Source organism: Paracoccidioides lutzii (assembly GCF_000150705.2).
Source record: "Paracoccidioides lutzii Pb01 unplaced genomic scaffold supercont2.5, whole genome shotgun sequence".
Classification (NCBI taxonomy): domain Eukaryota; kingdom Fungi; phylum Ascomycota; class Eurotiomycetes; order Onygenales; family Ajellomycetaceae; genus Paracoccidioides; species Paracoccidioides lutzii.
Window position 1 is genome coordinate 108,243 of NW_015440951.1, and position 16,038 is coordinate 124,280.

The following is a 16,038-nucleotide window of genomic DNA, read 5'->3' on the forward strand; positions in this document are numbered from 1 at the left end:
AGTTTAATCAGATATAAGCATAGATATAGACATAAATATAAATATAAATATAAATGTAAAATCTATCTACTCAATTCTCAAAACTTATAAGAAAGAAAAGTTTAGTATTATATCATAACTCAACTAGAGTCAGAATGATAACAAAATAACAGTTTTAATTCATTTATTTAACTAAACAACTGTGACAAAAATACTAAACTGAGAATTAAAATGAAAAATAAACAAGCAGTTGAAAATATAGAAGTGATTGAGAATTGAATTGAATCAAGTTTCAAAGCAGATATGATTGAGAATCAGATCAAATCAACATAAGCCATCAAATATGATTGAGGTCAGAATAAATAAACCTTTAGAATATAGCAGAATGAATCAATCTTAATTCATACACAAGCAGCTGCGCTGTAACAATCAATCATCTCAGTCTATAATCTTATACTATCAAGAAGACTGAACAGAGTCTATTTTACATTATCACAAAAATATTTTTTAACATTTAATCTCTTTTATATTTAACTTTTATATTATATAAATCAAGTATTAAAAGTTAATAATAAAAACTTTATTAATTTCTATTTTTTAAATAAAAATATATTTTTATTAATTATATTTTTAATTTTTATTTAAATTTTATAAAGATAAAAAAGAAAAATTAATTTGAGTATTATTAATAATATTATATTTATATTTATGATAATAAATTGAGAATAATATAGAATTCTCTAATATTCTTATTGAAAATAATCTTAAATCAGCTGTAACAGCACTTTATAATATATTTCAAACTGACACTGATGACAACTGTGCTGTATTTTATGAATCTCTCTTTCACAACTTCATCTATTATCTCACAAATATCTTCATAATTGACAGCAGTGAGATATACATTTACACTCTTAACCTTGACTGCAAGATGGATGCTAATGTCTCTAATGACCAAAGATCAGGTATCAGAATTGTCATGACAGATATAAGGCAGTTTCCTGCTGCATTGAGTGGTACTATTATGATTGGACTAGAGCAACCTCAGTGGAAGGAGTGAAGGACTTCATGAATGATTTTGAATGTGATACATTTTCTCAGTTGATGGGGATGGACTGGAGTGCGGAGATGAGGAGTGGAGGATAAGCAGCAGGAGGTTTTCCGGGTGGGTTGGAGAGGTGAAGAATGAGTGGGTGTGGGAAGAGGAGGTTGCATTGAGAATTCTGGGGTTTGAGAGGTGGGGAGAGAGAGGGACAGCGAGATGAGAAGGGTCTATCCACGAAGCTCTCGAGCCTTATTTAATGGAGAGTAATAATAGCGTAGTTACGGGATGTATGGTAGCGACTAGAGGCGCATTGGGAATACTTGCCTTCGAGTTGGATTTTAATGAATCAAATTTGACCCATCAATTATCATTTTAACTTCACGTTATCTCTTTTAACATTTCCTTTCTCCTGATAGTTAACTCTCTGATTAATACTACTTCCATTCCACTGCAGACTGTGACGCTACAGCGTCTCTCTCAAATCCACATCGCATCTCACCTATCCCTATCTAACCCATTCAACCCCACAACCAATATACCACATAAGCATTTAAGACGTCGTATCATAACCCTCACCCACTCTATCTCTCCCCTTCAGCACCAACCCCATCCCTCTTCGCCCCCGACGAATTCAACCACCCAAACGCCGACGCCCCACCGACTGGATTAGCAGACCGCGGCTTCCTAGACCAAGGAACCCCAGCAGCACCACTGCCATCACTCGAATTCGGCTTCGTACTACTACCGTTTGCCGAAGTCACATGCGAGGACGATGATACCGGTACCCCATCATGCCCCTCAGCACTGGACCGCGAGTCGCCAAATAAAGACGAGCAAGCTGTCGTCGCCACCGTCGTGCCGCCTGAAACGGCCCTCGACGACGCGCTACCTGACGACGCAGTTTTGGAGGGCTTTAGAATCTTCATGTTTCGCGTGCGGGTTGAGCGTTGGTAGGCAGACATGAAAGGGCTGTTGGCGTTGGAGCCTGCACTGGCGCTGGGGTTGGATGAGAAAGAGTTATCCCCCCTACTACCTGAGTTTGGATCTCGGCGCCAGGGTCCCCAGACGCCGCTGACTTCCGTTTTGGCGGAAGAGGTTGACGTGGTTGCGGAGGGACGGTCACTTGTACTGAATTTGAGATGGTGGGGCTGGTCGGGGCTATTGTCGGAGGAATCGGAGGGGAAGTGGCGATTGAGTTTTCGGCCTTGGTATATGTCTAAGGAGTCTGAGGAGGTTCGGACGCTTAGAGTGCTAGGTTTGTCGGTTTTCAGGTCGGGGGATGTCACGGCTCCGTGCATTTCTGGTTCTGAGGGCCTGATGGTAGTGGTGGCAGTGGTTGTGAGTTTCTCCCCGTTCATCTGTAGTCGATCACTTTTCTTCTCATTGACAGCTCCATTAGGTTGTGTAGCTGTCGCAACGGGTATTGGCTCGGGGCATGTGGATAGACTTCTGAACGTAGAATCATCCTCAGGACGCACAAGCGGTATCGAGATCTTGTTCCGATCGTTGTCCACGATTAACATCTTATCTTGCGAGAAGAGAATGTCTGCGTTATGCGCGCGGAGAATATCACTTCCCAAGAAAATCTGTATGCTCCTGTCATTCGGGTCTGGGGTGCGAACGGTGAATCGAACAGTCAGCGTAGGGAGTTGATGGGCCGGGCTACCACCGCGAGATGACGGCTGGTAGACACTAGCTTCAGGAAGGTAGACCGGAAGCTTAATAATTCGCACACCATCCTCCTCCAAAACGTCAGCCTCGAGACCTAGCTTGTGCACCATCTGATCGCTAATAGTAGACCGATACGACCCTGTGCACACTGCAGCGTAAAGTAATGAATCATTTGAAAAGTTCGTCGTGAGCCAGCAACGGATAATGCACGGGACGGGCCCTAGGATGAACAGTCCAGGAGGCGGTTGTAATGGAGTATTGTTATTAGTGGCGGATGGCCCATTTCCACTAGCGCTACCAAGCAAACGAGAGGCTTCGAAGCCCATACCATTGGTAAGGGTGGAATGGTGAGACTGGCCGGAAGAGCTTTGTTTCCCGTCAGATCGATGCGAAAGCGAACGCTCTGTCAGCAGATGACTTCCCAGCCCGCTTCCCGTTCTCAATGGGATGAGCTCAGCAGCCGATCTGTTTGCTTGGCTATAATACATTGAGCTCTCGTCGAATCGCACGCTGTTTGCCCGCGAAGCGCCGCGGCGGGGCTCCTCGTAGTTTTCCAGATGTAGAGCTCCCGTCAAACCGTGTTGGTGTGTTTGATCAAACCCTTTGAATGGCTCAGCAGTAGGGTTAAACGATGATTCTAAACCGCAAGGAGCTGTTAGTAGCGTGTTCCTCAGTTTATAATTTCTCACGTTTTCACTTCACAGATGTCTTTGCTTGATCTCAAACGTACCTTGATGGTGAGCCACGCCAACAGGCCCCGAAAACGAATACAACGGACCCCAAACACTCTTCATCCTCGCATCGTCGTCTCGACGCCGCTCCAGTCTCGATATCCGCTCGCTGTGTTCAATCTGAACTGCGAAGAGGTCTTTCACCTCTTCCTGGACACGCCAGATATCTTCTCTTGAGGCAAACGGGTATTGCGCGTCCATTCCCAATGATCATCCACGGAGTAGCAAGTCCACCGATGTTGGCAAATGTGCCTAGGGCGGATGAGGGTGATGAGAGACAAAATAGGGAAAGGCGGGAAAGGAAGACACCGCGAACACCACTAACTCCCTAAAGCAAGCATTCGTAGCCGGCTCAACAAACCTTGAAGCGAAAAGTCCAGGGCCCAGAAAGGCAGCCAACCCAGGAGTAATGGTCGTGTCCGATGTCGATGCGCCGGAAATCGAAAGCAAGTAGACCTCCCTTCAAAATAACTCTTTTCGAAAAGTAGCAAGAGACAGATATAAAAGAGTATAACGAAAAAGGGAAAAGAAAGAAAAGAAAAGAAGGAAGAAGAAGAAGAAGGGTAAAAAAAAAAAAAAAAAAAAAAAAAAAAAAACCCTAACCCCAGATCCCTATCCCTTTCGTTTCGTTTCCTTAATCCGTGAAGCTTTTTTTTTTTTTTTTCTCGTCGTGGTTCCCTTCTATAGCGAAACAAAACTTCCCCTATTATTAATGAACCCCCTCCGATTTATCTTACTATCTCCCTTCCCCCTTCCGCGGCGAAGTCTCAAACCACAAATGTAGCCGATTAAACTGAATTAACTGGAACGCCTCTCAATTCACTTCACTCACTCACGCCTCGCCTCTCCCACCAAGACCAGGCACTGCGAGACGGCCGAAAGGCCTCCGCCCACCCAGATAAGTCGTGTGAATATGCCAGAATATCCAAACGATGCTCCAGGGCCAGATTTGGCGCATTCGAATTGTGAAGCCGGACGGAGTGGGTTGGATGGGGCCGTCAGACAGGAAATGGCGACGGACCGGAGGGAGGAAAATGGGGGAAGGACACGCTTCCTTTTGGCGCTGTTGGCGTTGAGTGAAAAGGGGAGGGTAGGTTTTCGTGTTAACCAGGCTGTGGTGTGATCAAAGCGATGTGTGTATTTCGGTTGTGTATTTTAATTGTTGAGTGTGGTTGGAGCGGTTAGATGGTAGAGAGGGGAAGGGCCCGAGTAACTGATTTCCGGGGCAGTGTTGTTGTTTTACTGGGGCTTTCAAGAGGCGCGTTGTGTATGGATGGTCTGTTTTCGTACGACGGTTGGCGAGCTGGAATGTGCACAAGCAGGGAAATAAGTTTTGATACGACTGGCCAGGAGAGAGGGAGGAGGGCTGGAGGAAAGGAGAGGGGAGGGGAGGCGGGGTGGGGGAGTGGGTGTGTAAGAGGATGGGAGGAAGAGGGGAGGAAGAAGGGAGGAAGAGGGGAGGAAGAGGGGAGGAAGAGGGGAGGAAGAGGGTGGGGGTGGAGGTAGGATGGAATGGATGGACGTTGGTACAAAGAAAACAGGGCTTGTTTGCAGGAGGTGGGTGGTATCTCTTTCGGATGTACGGGTGGGGGACTACAGTTGCATGGACGATGAGATGCTGTTGTGGTTGAGATGGGGAAAACGTTGAATGTTGGAGGTCCAGTAAGTTAGGGAGTTTAGTAACAGGAACACACACTTGCAAAAGAGCAGACTTTGGACGTAAACTTGGAAACAGAACACATATTTATTATTCCGAGACTATTTTGGCAGGCATCAGAATTGAATCTGGGGTGCTAACTAACAAACTAGTTTTAACTGTTTAAGTTGGACAAACTAATCAACTGCTTAGAGCCAGCCCAACTTCCCAACCCAAATTTGACAACATTTCATATATAGCAATTATGTAGGATATATTATTCTTAGGCCTGTGAGCAGCCAGGTTACTTGGTAATATTTTATTTAACTAGTTACTATAGCTGATTGAAAACTGCTTATAGTTAATTTTAATCTTTTTATTTTATTTTTTATTTAATATTTTTTGTAATTATTATTATTATTATTATTATTATTATTATTATTATTAAATAATTTATTTTAATTTTAATTTTTATTTAACTAGTTATTTATTTACTAGTTAGTTATAATTATATTTAAATATTATTCAACAATGGTTTATAAAGTGCTATTAGCCGTCCATATTCACTACAAAGTTGAATATAAATACAGACAGGAAACAGCCATGCATAGCTTTAATTTCCACAAAAACATGGGTTTGTATATACACCATTTTCAATACCCCCTATCTTATCTCTATATCTCTATATCTATCTCTCAATTCGGTCGCAATCCGAGACCACACCTCACCTTGCAAATACTCATTTCAGACCTCTTCAATTTCCCAAGATTTCGTTCCTGAAAGCTATCCCTGCGGCTGCCTCCCTCGTTCTAACTTTTCCGGTCTATGCTTCATTCGAGTTAGTTCAGTAAGCAACGGGAGCGTCTTCAACATCTGTATAGAATCTCTCATGCCCTCCAGGCGTTCTTCCTCTCCCGGAGATACTATGCCGCCACATGCAGCATGCCAGGGCCGAGTTAACTCCTGAAAGAATCATCAACTTTACCACACACATGGACTTCCATCAAACTTGTCCAGATGCCCCCTCCACACGTGCAACCGGCAAAACTCGTGTTCTCTATGAGTTCATGAAAAGAATTGCCCTTCTTAACTCTCAAACAATTTTGTTTGATGTAAAACCAGAGTCGTAACCATGCCGTAACTGTAACCGTAGTTGCTCACACTGATACCCATCTATTTTTACCCCCTGCAGAAATCCGAATACATCGGATCGAACACCTTCCTTTATTATTTTGGTAAAGATGGGCCATCAATAGAGGAGTAAATCGAACACCCAAATTTTCCCACTGTTTCAGTTCACAAAACCCCCGTTGGCGCCTTCTCCCACCCCGGAAACCTCATAGGGACCTTCTCTGGCGCGAGTTCAGGATAACACGCCCGAATCACCTTCATAACCTCCCGATACATAACTCTATACCCCTCCGGACTAAAGTGGAGCCCTGCCAAGGAAAAGAAAAACAAAAGTAAAGAAATGTTAGCAATACATCCTTGCTTTGACTGCACATTTTTCCCATATCTATCTATCTATATATATATATATAGAGAGAGAGAGAGATAAGGAAAAGATACACATACCATCCGACAACAACTCTCCCAACCTCACGTTGGCCGGTGCCCTCTTGGACCCCGCCAACGGCTCCCCCTCCTCCCACCCGGCCTCCTTCATAAACGCAGCCCATGTATCCACAACAGGCACTCCAAGCTCCCTTCCGACATCCCGACATGCCTCTGCGTACTGCTTTGTCGTGTCCGCTTTGCGGATGACTGGTGCTGGTGCTGGTGCAGATTGTGTTTCTGCGGCTGCGGCGGGTTCTAATTGATACTCATTGATGGGCGGCGGGGTTAGGAGGAGCAGCCTTGTTTCCGGGTGGTGATTTTGGATGAGGGGGTGGGTGAGGATTTTTGAGAGGCCGATTTTGTAGAGGGGGAGGGGGACGTGCTGTTGGAAAGGGGGGAGGACGGCATCGTTGGCGCCGAAGAAGATGGTCTACAAGAATTGTTAGGAATGGCAAATGTTATATATGTGTGACCAGGGATGAAGGGGAGGAAAGGGAAGGGTAAGGGGGGATGGTTACCATCAAGCGAACTTTAGCCTTTTGGGGTGATGGGAAGAAGCTGGGGAGGATTTCTAGACCCTGCTGGGATGTATAGCCACTGCTTGCTTGTTAGGAAAACGGGAATCATTCATGTTCGGAAACAGAGGGTATAGTAATACTTGAAGCCACGGTTGATAACGTCGAATTTCCGTACATAGTCTGTATGACTCAGAAGATTGGTTAGCGGAGGAGTCTAAGATATAGTAAGACAGAGAAGATCCCCCAGATTTCAATTCCATATGCACCGCACTACCAAACCAAGATAGGATAAGATATATATATATATATATATATATGGATATGGCATGGCATGAATCTAACCCACCATGCTGAAGCGCGGGCATAAAAGCAAAGCCCTCCTGCTGACTGCACGAACCCTGGGTGATGGAGTCGCCGAAGAGGATGATCTGCTCATATTCTACAAACGACGCGGTGGATGGTTCCAGATGTGAGGCGCTTGTGTCTGTCATGACCGTTGCTTCGATGCTTCGATCTGTGCTGCACGCCGCAAGCCGCTAGGGAGAGGGCTCTTCGAGCCAGATCCCACATGGAAGATCGATTGCATGGATGTCACGTGGCAGTCGCGAGTTAAATAACTACTTATTTTAGTTATCTAACAAGTAACTAACTAACGTACAACTCTCTGATCGTTATACAAAAACATCTTAATCAATCCTGATCACATCCCTATAAGCTCTCTCCCATCCCCTCAGGCAGCAAGCCTGATGGCGTGCCGACGCAGCGCCGCCAGCGCGCCCAGCCCCCCAACACCACCGAACGCGTCCCGAGCCTTGACGCGCATCTGCTCCCCCATACGCCGTCCACCCAAGAGACCTCATCTCCTCACCCCAATCGCCCGCCGCACATGTGAACTGAATGACATGGAGTCTCCAAGCTCCCCTACACCAGCAGGCAGCTCAAAGAGCAGAAATGTCGCACCAATTCACCTCAACCTACGTGGCCCGATGGCTAGCGATCTCCTAGCCGCCCACGAGGCTGAGGCACAGAAATCCCATGCAGAAGCACTAGCGGCTGCAAATATGCTTGATCGGATTGAAGAAGACCTAGATGTCATGAAGGCAAAAGGCCTATCAAGGGCACTGGCCCTTGGAGCCGCTGTGAAGGCGTTAGTCAAGGACTGGTACAATGGAAGTCTAGAAACAGCTAAGCAGTCCACCACAATCAAGCCTGCTGGCTCCACTGGTGCAAATGATGCAAGAGCTCCTACCTACGCAAAGACAGCTGCAGACAGCACCAATGTAACAAAAACACCAGCAACCATACTGCAGAAACCCCTGCTTAGGAATAACCCCAGAGAAGGAAAAACACCACAAATCCTCGTGCGCCTGCCTTCAGATCATCTAGCTTGCAAAGCAAGCCCAATTGCTACTCTTAGAAAGCTGAAGGCTGAACTCCCAGGGCCTTTGGCAGCAGCCATCACAGCAGTTCAAGCCATCCCCACAGGCATTGCCATCATTCCTAGAAGCTTGCAAGACATGGAGGCCCTGCTAGCCCAAAAGAATGTTTTAGCAGCCACCCTCACCAATACTCAGATAGAGAAGGAAGAACATTGGATCACCTGCCTGATTCCTGGGCTGCCCATGGAAATTAGTGACTATGGTGGTGGAACTCTGCGTCTCTCAGCAGAATCCATGACAGAAGAATTCACACTCCAAACCAGAATCAAGCCTGTCCAGAGTTGCTGGGCAAAAATACACCCTGGAAACCCAACAGCCACTCTTATATTACACTTTTTGCAAGAGACAGCAGTAAACCTGCCATCAAAAGTGGAACTATATGGATATCAAAGACCAGTGATCAGAAAGGCACCTAAGGTCAAAATACAACAATGCAGCAAATGCTGGGGATTTCATCAAGAGAGATACTGCCTCCGCGTCCCTCGCTGCAAAAAATGCAGTTCTAAGAATCATGTGAAAGGAAATCCATCCTGTCATAAGGAGAATGAAGCATGTGGATGCCCCAATCACTGCACTAACTGTCTTGGACCACATGCCGCGGATGATCCATCCTGCCCCGCCAGACCAGGGATAAAGAATGAGACTGTTCAAAGGCACTCAAGAAACCAGCTGAGGGATATCCGCAATGCACAGAGTAAGGCATACTTGGCCAAGGCAAGTAACAGCAAATGCAGTGGTCAAGGGCCATCAGCAGACCTGAGGTTGAATGATTCTACTGAGTGTAGATCTAACCTCACACCAACATCAAACACAGCACCAAGCACAGCATTGAGCACAGCATCAGGCACAGCATTAGGCATGGCGCCCAACCCAACATCTAATGCAACACCCAACACGTCATCTCACGCAACAACACCCTCCTTTCAGCTACTCAATGAAGAAGAACTCTAGATCTCCGCAATTCCTGCAGATTATGCAAGTCAACGTAGGAAAAGGGGGCCCAGCACACGAGACGGCCCTCAATCTAGCGTTTGAAAGAAAGACTGACATCCTTCTCATACAGGAACCCTGGATTCACAGGAACTTAAGCCAATGCATCTCCAAAAAGCATCCAGCATTCAACTGCTTTGCCCCAATTGAAAAGTGGGACAGGAAGCCACGGGTCCTCACCTATGTGCGTAAACACCCACAAATCCATGCTCATGCAGTCCCAGGCCCCTGGGCAGAAAACCGGGACATCCACATGCTGCACATACAGGCCTGGGGTCTACAGCTTCAGACAGTCAACATATACAATGCACCCCCAGGCGCAGAGGATCCTGGACAAGGTGTGGGCTGTCTTCTCTCCTGGTCTGTCCCAGCACTCCCGTTGCTCCTTGCTGGCGACCTCAATATCAAGCACCCCGTGTGGCAACCAGGAGTGCCTCCAAGCATGTGGGCGGAACCATTCCTGCAATGGACCATGAATTTCAACTTTACTCTCACCATGGACCCAGACACTCCCACACGTGGGCATAACATGATAGACCTGGCCTGGGCCACCCCGGAATTAGTTATCAAAGGAGTGGACACACAGGTGGACAGATCCCTTTACACTTCCTCTGACCACCAGACTCTTCTCACCAAAATCAGCCTTCCACAGGGCGCAAGGCCTGACAGGCCAACCCATTTTTTCTGTCTTGACACCATGAATGAGAAGGTCTTTAACCAGACGCTGGAGGCCTATAAGCCAAAACTAGACAAACTATGTGATTTCCCAGAGTACCCCAATACAGATCAGCTGGATGCCCTGGCTAAAGGTATCACAGATGCACTAATAGCTTCCCTGGAAAGTTCCACCAAGAAGAGCACCGGGCAAGGCACAGGTCAGCCATGGTGGAATGAGGACTGCCAGAAAGCAGTGACAACACTACATCGTGCACAGCACCTAGGCTCTAGTTTTTTACGAGTAGCAAAAAGCAACGTAGCCAGGACCACCAGGAAAGCCAAGAGAGAATACTGGCGAGGCAAGATAGCAGAGGCCTCAGTGGGGAAAGATATCTTTAAGATGATCAAATGGGCCCATTCAACTGGCTCCTTTCATTCCCCCCCTCTTGTAGATGAAGAGACTGGGCGAACGCGAACAACCCCTAGAGAGAAAAGAGACCTTCTGCAACGGGTGCTCTTACAGAAGGCTGCAAGCAGAGAGGATATCCCAATTAGCTGGTCCAACCCACCATCTGTCAAATTACCTTTTCCTGTTGCCTCAGCACATGAGATACAAAGTTCTCTGCTGAACACGGGTAATACCACTCCAGGAACTGATGGAGTGCCAACAGAGGTGCTACGAAAGGCATGGCCACATATTAAGGTATCAGTGGAAAGGCTGTTCAGAGCCTGCCTTAGGGTTGGCTGGCACCCAACCTCCTTTTGAGATGCCACACTGGTTGTGCTGCCTAAGGTCAACAGAGATCCAACACTCCCGCGATCCTACAGGCTTATAGCCCTTCTCTCAACGTTGGGGAAGGGACTGGAACGCCTGGTAGCCCGTAGGCTGGCCTGGACAGCTATACAAGAGAAGATTGTCCACCCCCAGCATTTTGGAGCCCTCCCTGGGCGGGCTGCCTCAGACCTAGTGGCAGCAATGGTTCATGATATAGAGGAAGCCTGGGCCCATGGAAAAGTAGTCTCTCTTCTTACTCTGGACATCAAGGGTGCTTTTGATGCTGTACTCAGAGAAAGGATGCTGCGGAGATTGCAAGAACAAGGCTGGTCACCAAATTTAATTAGATGGGTGGAAAGCTTCATGACAGGACGCACAGGCAGAATCAGATTGGATGGACTCCTGGGAGAGCTCTTTGATATCCCAGCAGGGCTTCCACAAGGCTCGCCAGTCTCACCTATTCTATTCATGCTGTTTATTCAGCCTCTGTTCTTTCTAGGAACTATACAAAGAAGACGTGCACGCTTAGGCTACGCAGATGATCTAGGACTGCTTAGTGCTGGAACCACTCTTGAAGGGAATGTTGTTACTCTCCAGGAGGATTTCAAGTTGCTAAATGATTGGGCCAGCAAAGAAGGGCTGACATTTGATTTTGCCAAAACTGAGATAGCACACTTCACACGGCGCAGAACCCTTTCAAACCCCTCAATTGACCTTGAAACAACATCTGGCACTCACTCTATTACAGCAAAGGCAGTGAAAAGCTCCATAAGATATCTAGGAATCTGGCTAGATAGAAAACTGAGCTTCAAGAAACACGTGGAGACCATGGCGGCTAAGGCACGACAGGTGTCTAATGGCATACAAGCACTAAGCAACACAGCAAGAGGCGCCCCAGTACAACTGCTTAGACAATCCATTCAGGCCTGTGTGCTCTCTGTGCTCTGCTATGGAGCAGAGGCCTGGTGGCCTGGAGCCACACAAATGGAGAAGGGAAAGGAAATCTCCAATCGAATGGATTGCCTAGTCAGAAAGCTAGATCTAGCCCTTAGAGATGCTTTGCGAGGGGCACTGCCAGTCTACAAGACCACACCCATTTCAGCTCTACACCGTGAGCTAGGAATCATGCCAATGAAAGAGACACTAGACAACCGGCGTGCTGTATTTGCAGTAAGAATCAAAAAGCTTGACAAGAGGCACCCACTAGTGAGACGCTCTAATAAAGTAGCTACCACCAAACCCTATACCACACGTCTGTCTAGAGCGTCCAGTCATGCTGGTGGGATAGAAGCATATGACCCTCTACTCACACCCCTTGGATGAGATTTCCCAGGAAAGAGATCTGCAGATTGGGTATGAGGCAGGCCGCTTTAAGAACTGGCTCAACAACGCAATCCCCGGATCTGGTGGTCTTTTCCGATGGTTTACAGATAGAGCACCCTCAGCGTGCGACTGGGGCAGGATGGGCTATATGCTGGGGTAGCGAACCCCGTCTTATCTCCACAGGAGAACCTCCAATGGATAAAAGCAGAGGTCTTTGACGCAGAGGCAATGGCAGCCCTGCAGGGCCTAAAGGAAGCCACACCTTGCCTCAGGCGAAGTTTGCCAGCAATGTCTACATTTGCCTAGACAATTTGGAGGTAGCACGAGCCCTTGGATCTGTGCCAAACACCTCTAGCCAGCAGGTCTTCGCGCAGTTTCTGAAAGCCATAAAGGCCTGGCAGAGCAGGGATAGGCTCCCATTGGCCACCCAGAGCAGGGTGGTCATTAGATGGGTCCCAGGCCACGCAGGCGTGGCTGGTAATGAAAAGGCAGATCTTGAAGCCAAAGCAGCTGCAGCGCAGGCAGCAAGTGCAAGCATGGTACCTCAACCTGACAGCATAGACACTCTAGCTTATATAAAGTGACACACTATGGAACAAACCACACGGGCCTTTGAGAACTACTGGGCCAAAAATCGGCCCAAACGCTATATGGAGCTGGAGATCCCACTAAAGAGAGCCTCAACAGAGGTAAAACTTTCACGCTTCACATTAGGAAAGCTCTATGCCGCCCGATCAGGTCATGGAGACTTTGCAGCCTACCACAGCCACCTTAAGCATGAAGATGCAGAGTGCTACTGCCGGTGCGGACATAGCAAAACTCCAGAACATTTCTACTATTGCACTCTTGCAAGAAAAGCAGCAAAGCAGCGCCGGCCTATCTACAATCTCCGTGAGACACTGGCAACCTCGCGTGGGGCCCTAGAATTCAATAACTGGCTAAGAGAAACAGCCTTCTATCAGAATATCTGTCCAATGCGCCGTCGCGCACCTCCAGATCAGATCCCACAGACCATTCTCTCCTCTGTCTTGCCCCCGTCTTCCTCACCACCTCCTCCTCCTTCCTCTCTTTCCTCTCCTTTCTTTCCTTCCTTGCCTTCCTTCCTATCCGCCTCCCCTACCTCCCTCCCACAAACCTAAAACCTCTCAAAACCTCTGCTCTATGGCAACCGACCCATGGGCTCTGCCGGTGCAGCAATACGCAACCCATTTTTGCCTCATTTGTAAGATAGCTACTAGATAGGTAGTCGCCTACGGGCGTAGCTCTACCCGCCCTATAGTTCGACGCGGACTCTACTAGATCACGTGCCCTTAAGGCACGTGGACTAACCGGGCGTTAAATAAAAACACACACACACACAAACTAACTAACGTATCTTCATTTCTCACAGCAGTCCATGAGCAACAACCATTGCAATTGGAAAAAAAAAACATCTTAATCAATCCTGATCACATCCCTATAAGCTCTCTCCCATCCCCTCAGGCAGCAAGCCTGATGGTGTGCTGATGCAGTGCTGCCAGTGCGCCCAGCCCCCCAACAACACTGAACATGTCCTGAGCCTTGACATGCATCTGCTTCCCCATACACTGTCCATCCAAGAGACCTCATCTCCTCACCCCAATCGCCTGCTGCACATGTGAACTGAATGACATGGAGTCTCCAAGCTCTCCTACACCAGCAGGCAGCTCAAAGAGCAGAAATGTCATATCAATATGTCTCAACCTACATGGCCTGATGACTAGTGATCTCCTAGCTGCCCATGAGGCTGAGGCACAGAAATCCCATGCAGAAGCACTAGCTGCTGCAAATATGCTTGATCAGATTGAAGAAGACTTAGATGTCATGAAGGCAAAAGACTTATTAAAAGCACTGGTCCTTGAAGTCACTGTGAAGACATTAGTCAAGAACTGATACAATGAAAGTCTAGAATCAGCTAAGCAGTTCATCACAATCAAGTCTGCTGACTTCACTGATGCAAATGATGCAAGAGCTTCTATCTATACAAAGACAGCTGCAGACAGCATCAATGTAACAAAAACATCAGCAATCATACTGCAGAAACTTCTGCTTAGAAATAATCTCAGAGAAGAAAAAACATCATGAATTCTCACACATCTGTCTTCAGATTATCTAGCTCACAAAGCAAGCTCAATTACTATTTTTAGATAGCTGAAGACTGAACTATCAGAGTCTTTGACAGCAGTCATTACAGCAGTTCAAGTCATTCTCATAAGCATTGTCATTATTTCTAGAAGCTTGCAAGATATGAAGACTCTGCTAGTCAAAAAGAATGTTTTAACAGCCACTCTCATCAATGCTCAGATAGAGAAGAAAGAACATTGAATCATCTGTCTGATTTCTGAGCTACTTATGAAGATTAGTGACTATAATGATGAAACTCTGTGTCTCTCAGCAGAATTCATAACAGAAGAATTCACACTTCAAATTAAAATCAAGTTTGTTCAGAGTCACTGAATAAAAATACACTCTGAAAACTCAACAGTCACTCTTATATTACACTTTTCACAATAGACAGCAGTAAATCTGTCATCAAAAGTGAAACTATATAAATATCAAAGATCAGTGATCAGAAAGATATCTAAGATCAAAATATAATAATGCAGCAAATACTGAGAATTTCATTAAAAAAGATACTGTTTTCACATTTCTCACTGCAAAAAATGTAGTTTTAAGAATCATGTGAAAGAAAATTCATTCTGTCATAAGAAGAATGAAGTATGTAAATGTCTCAATCACTGCACTAACTGTCTTGAATCACATGCTGCAGATGATTCATTCTATCTCATTAGATCAAAGATAAAAAATGAGACTGTTCAAAGACACTCAAGAAATCAGCTGAGAAATATTCACAATGCACAGAGTAAGACATACTTGACTAAAGCAAGTAACAGCAAATGTGATGATTGAGATTCATCAGCAGATCTGAGATTGAATGATTCTACTGAGTGTAAATTTAATCTCATGTCAACATCAAACACAGCATCAAGCATAGTATTGAGCACAGCATCAGGCACAGCATTAGGCATGATGCTCAACTCAACATCTAATGCAACACTCAACATGTTATCTCACATAACAACACTCTTCTTTCAGCTACTCAATGAAGAAAAACTCTAGATCTTCACAATTTCTGCAGATTATGCAAGTCAATGTAGAAAAAGAGAGCTCAGCACACAAGACAGCTCTCAATCTAGCATTTGAAAGAAAGACTGATATTCTTCTCATACAGAAACTCTGAATTTACAGAAACTTAAGTCAATGCATCTCTAAAAAGCATTCAGCATTCAACTGCTTTGCCTCAATTGAAAAGTGAGATAGAAAGTCACAGATTCTCATCTATGTGTGTAAACACTCACAAATTTATGCTCATGCAGTCTCAGATCTCTGAGCAGAAAACTAGAACATTTACATGCTGCATATACAGGTCTGAGATCTACAGCTTCAGACAGTCAACATATACAATGCATCTTCAGGTGCAGAGAATTCTGAACAAGATGTGAACTATCTTCTCTTCTAATCTGTCTCAGCACTTCTGTTGCTTCTCACTGATGATCTCAATATCAAGCATCTCATGTGGCAATCAGAAGTGCCTCCAAGCATGTGAACAGAATCATTCCTGCAATGAATCATGAATTTCAACTTTACTCTCATCATGAATTCAGATACTTTCACACATGGGTATAACATGATAGACCT

General features: G+C 45.9%; 2 protein-coding genes across 2 annotated transcripts; both read right to left on the reverse strand.

Annotated features, from left to right (window-relative positions):
- Positions 1-1,605: 1,605 nt before the first annotated feature.
- On the reverse strand, positions 1,606-3,627 carry PAAG_02210 (hypothetical protein; the record flags this gene model as incomplete). Its single annotated transcript, XM_002795458.1, has 2 exons — positions 1,606-3,332; positions 3,426-3,627. 2 exons carry the CDS (start codon positions 3,625-3,627, stop codon positions 1,606-1,608), a joined length of 1,929 nt encoding a protein of 642 aa, XP_002795504.1.
- A 2,731-nt stretch (positions 3,628-6,358) lies between these two features.
- PAAG_02211 (hypothetical protein) lies at positions 6,359-7,628 on the reverse strand (the record flags this gene model as incomplete). The annotated part of the gene is made up of 5 exons (XM_015844572.1): positions 6,359-6,501; positions 6,638-7,049; positions 7,138-7,216; positions 7,278-7,317; positions 7,484-7,628. The coding sequence occupies 5 exons, from the start codon at positions 7,626-7,628 to the stop codon at positions 6,359-6,361; spliced, it is 819 nt and encodes a 272-aa protein (XP_015701620.1).
- Between the last annotated feature and the right edge of the window lie 8,410 nt (positions 7,629-16,038).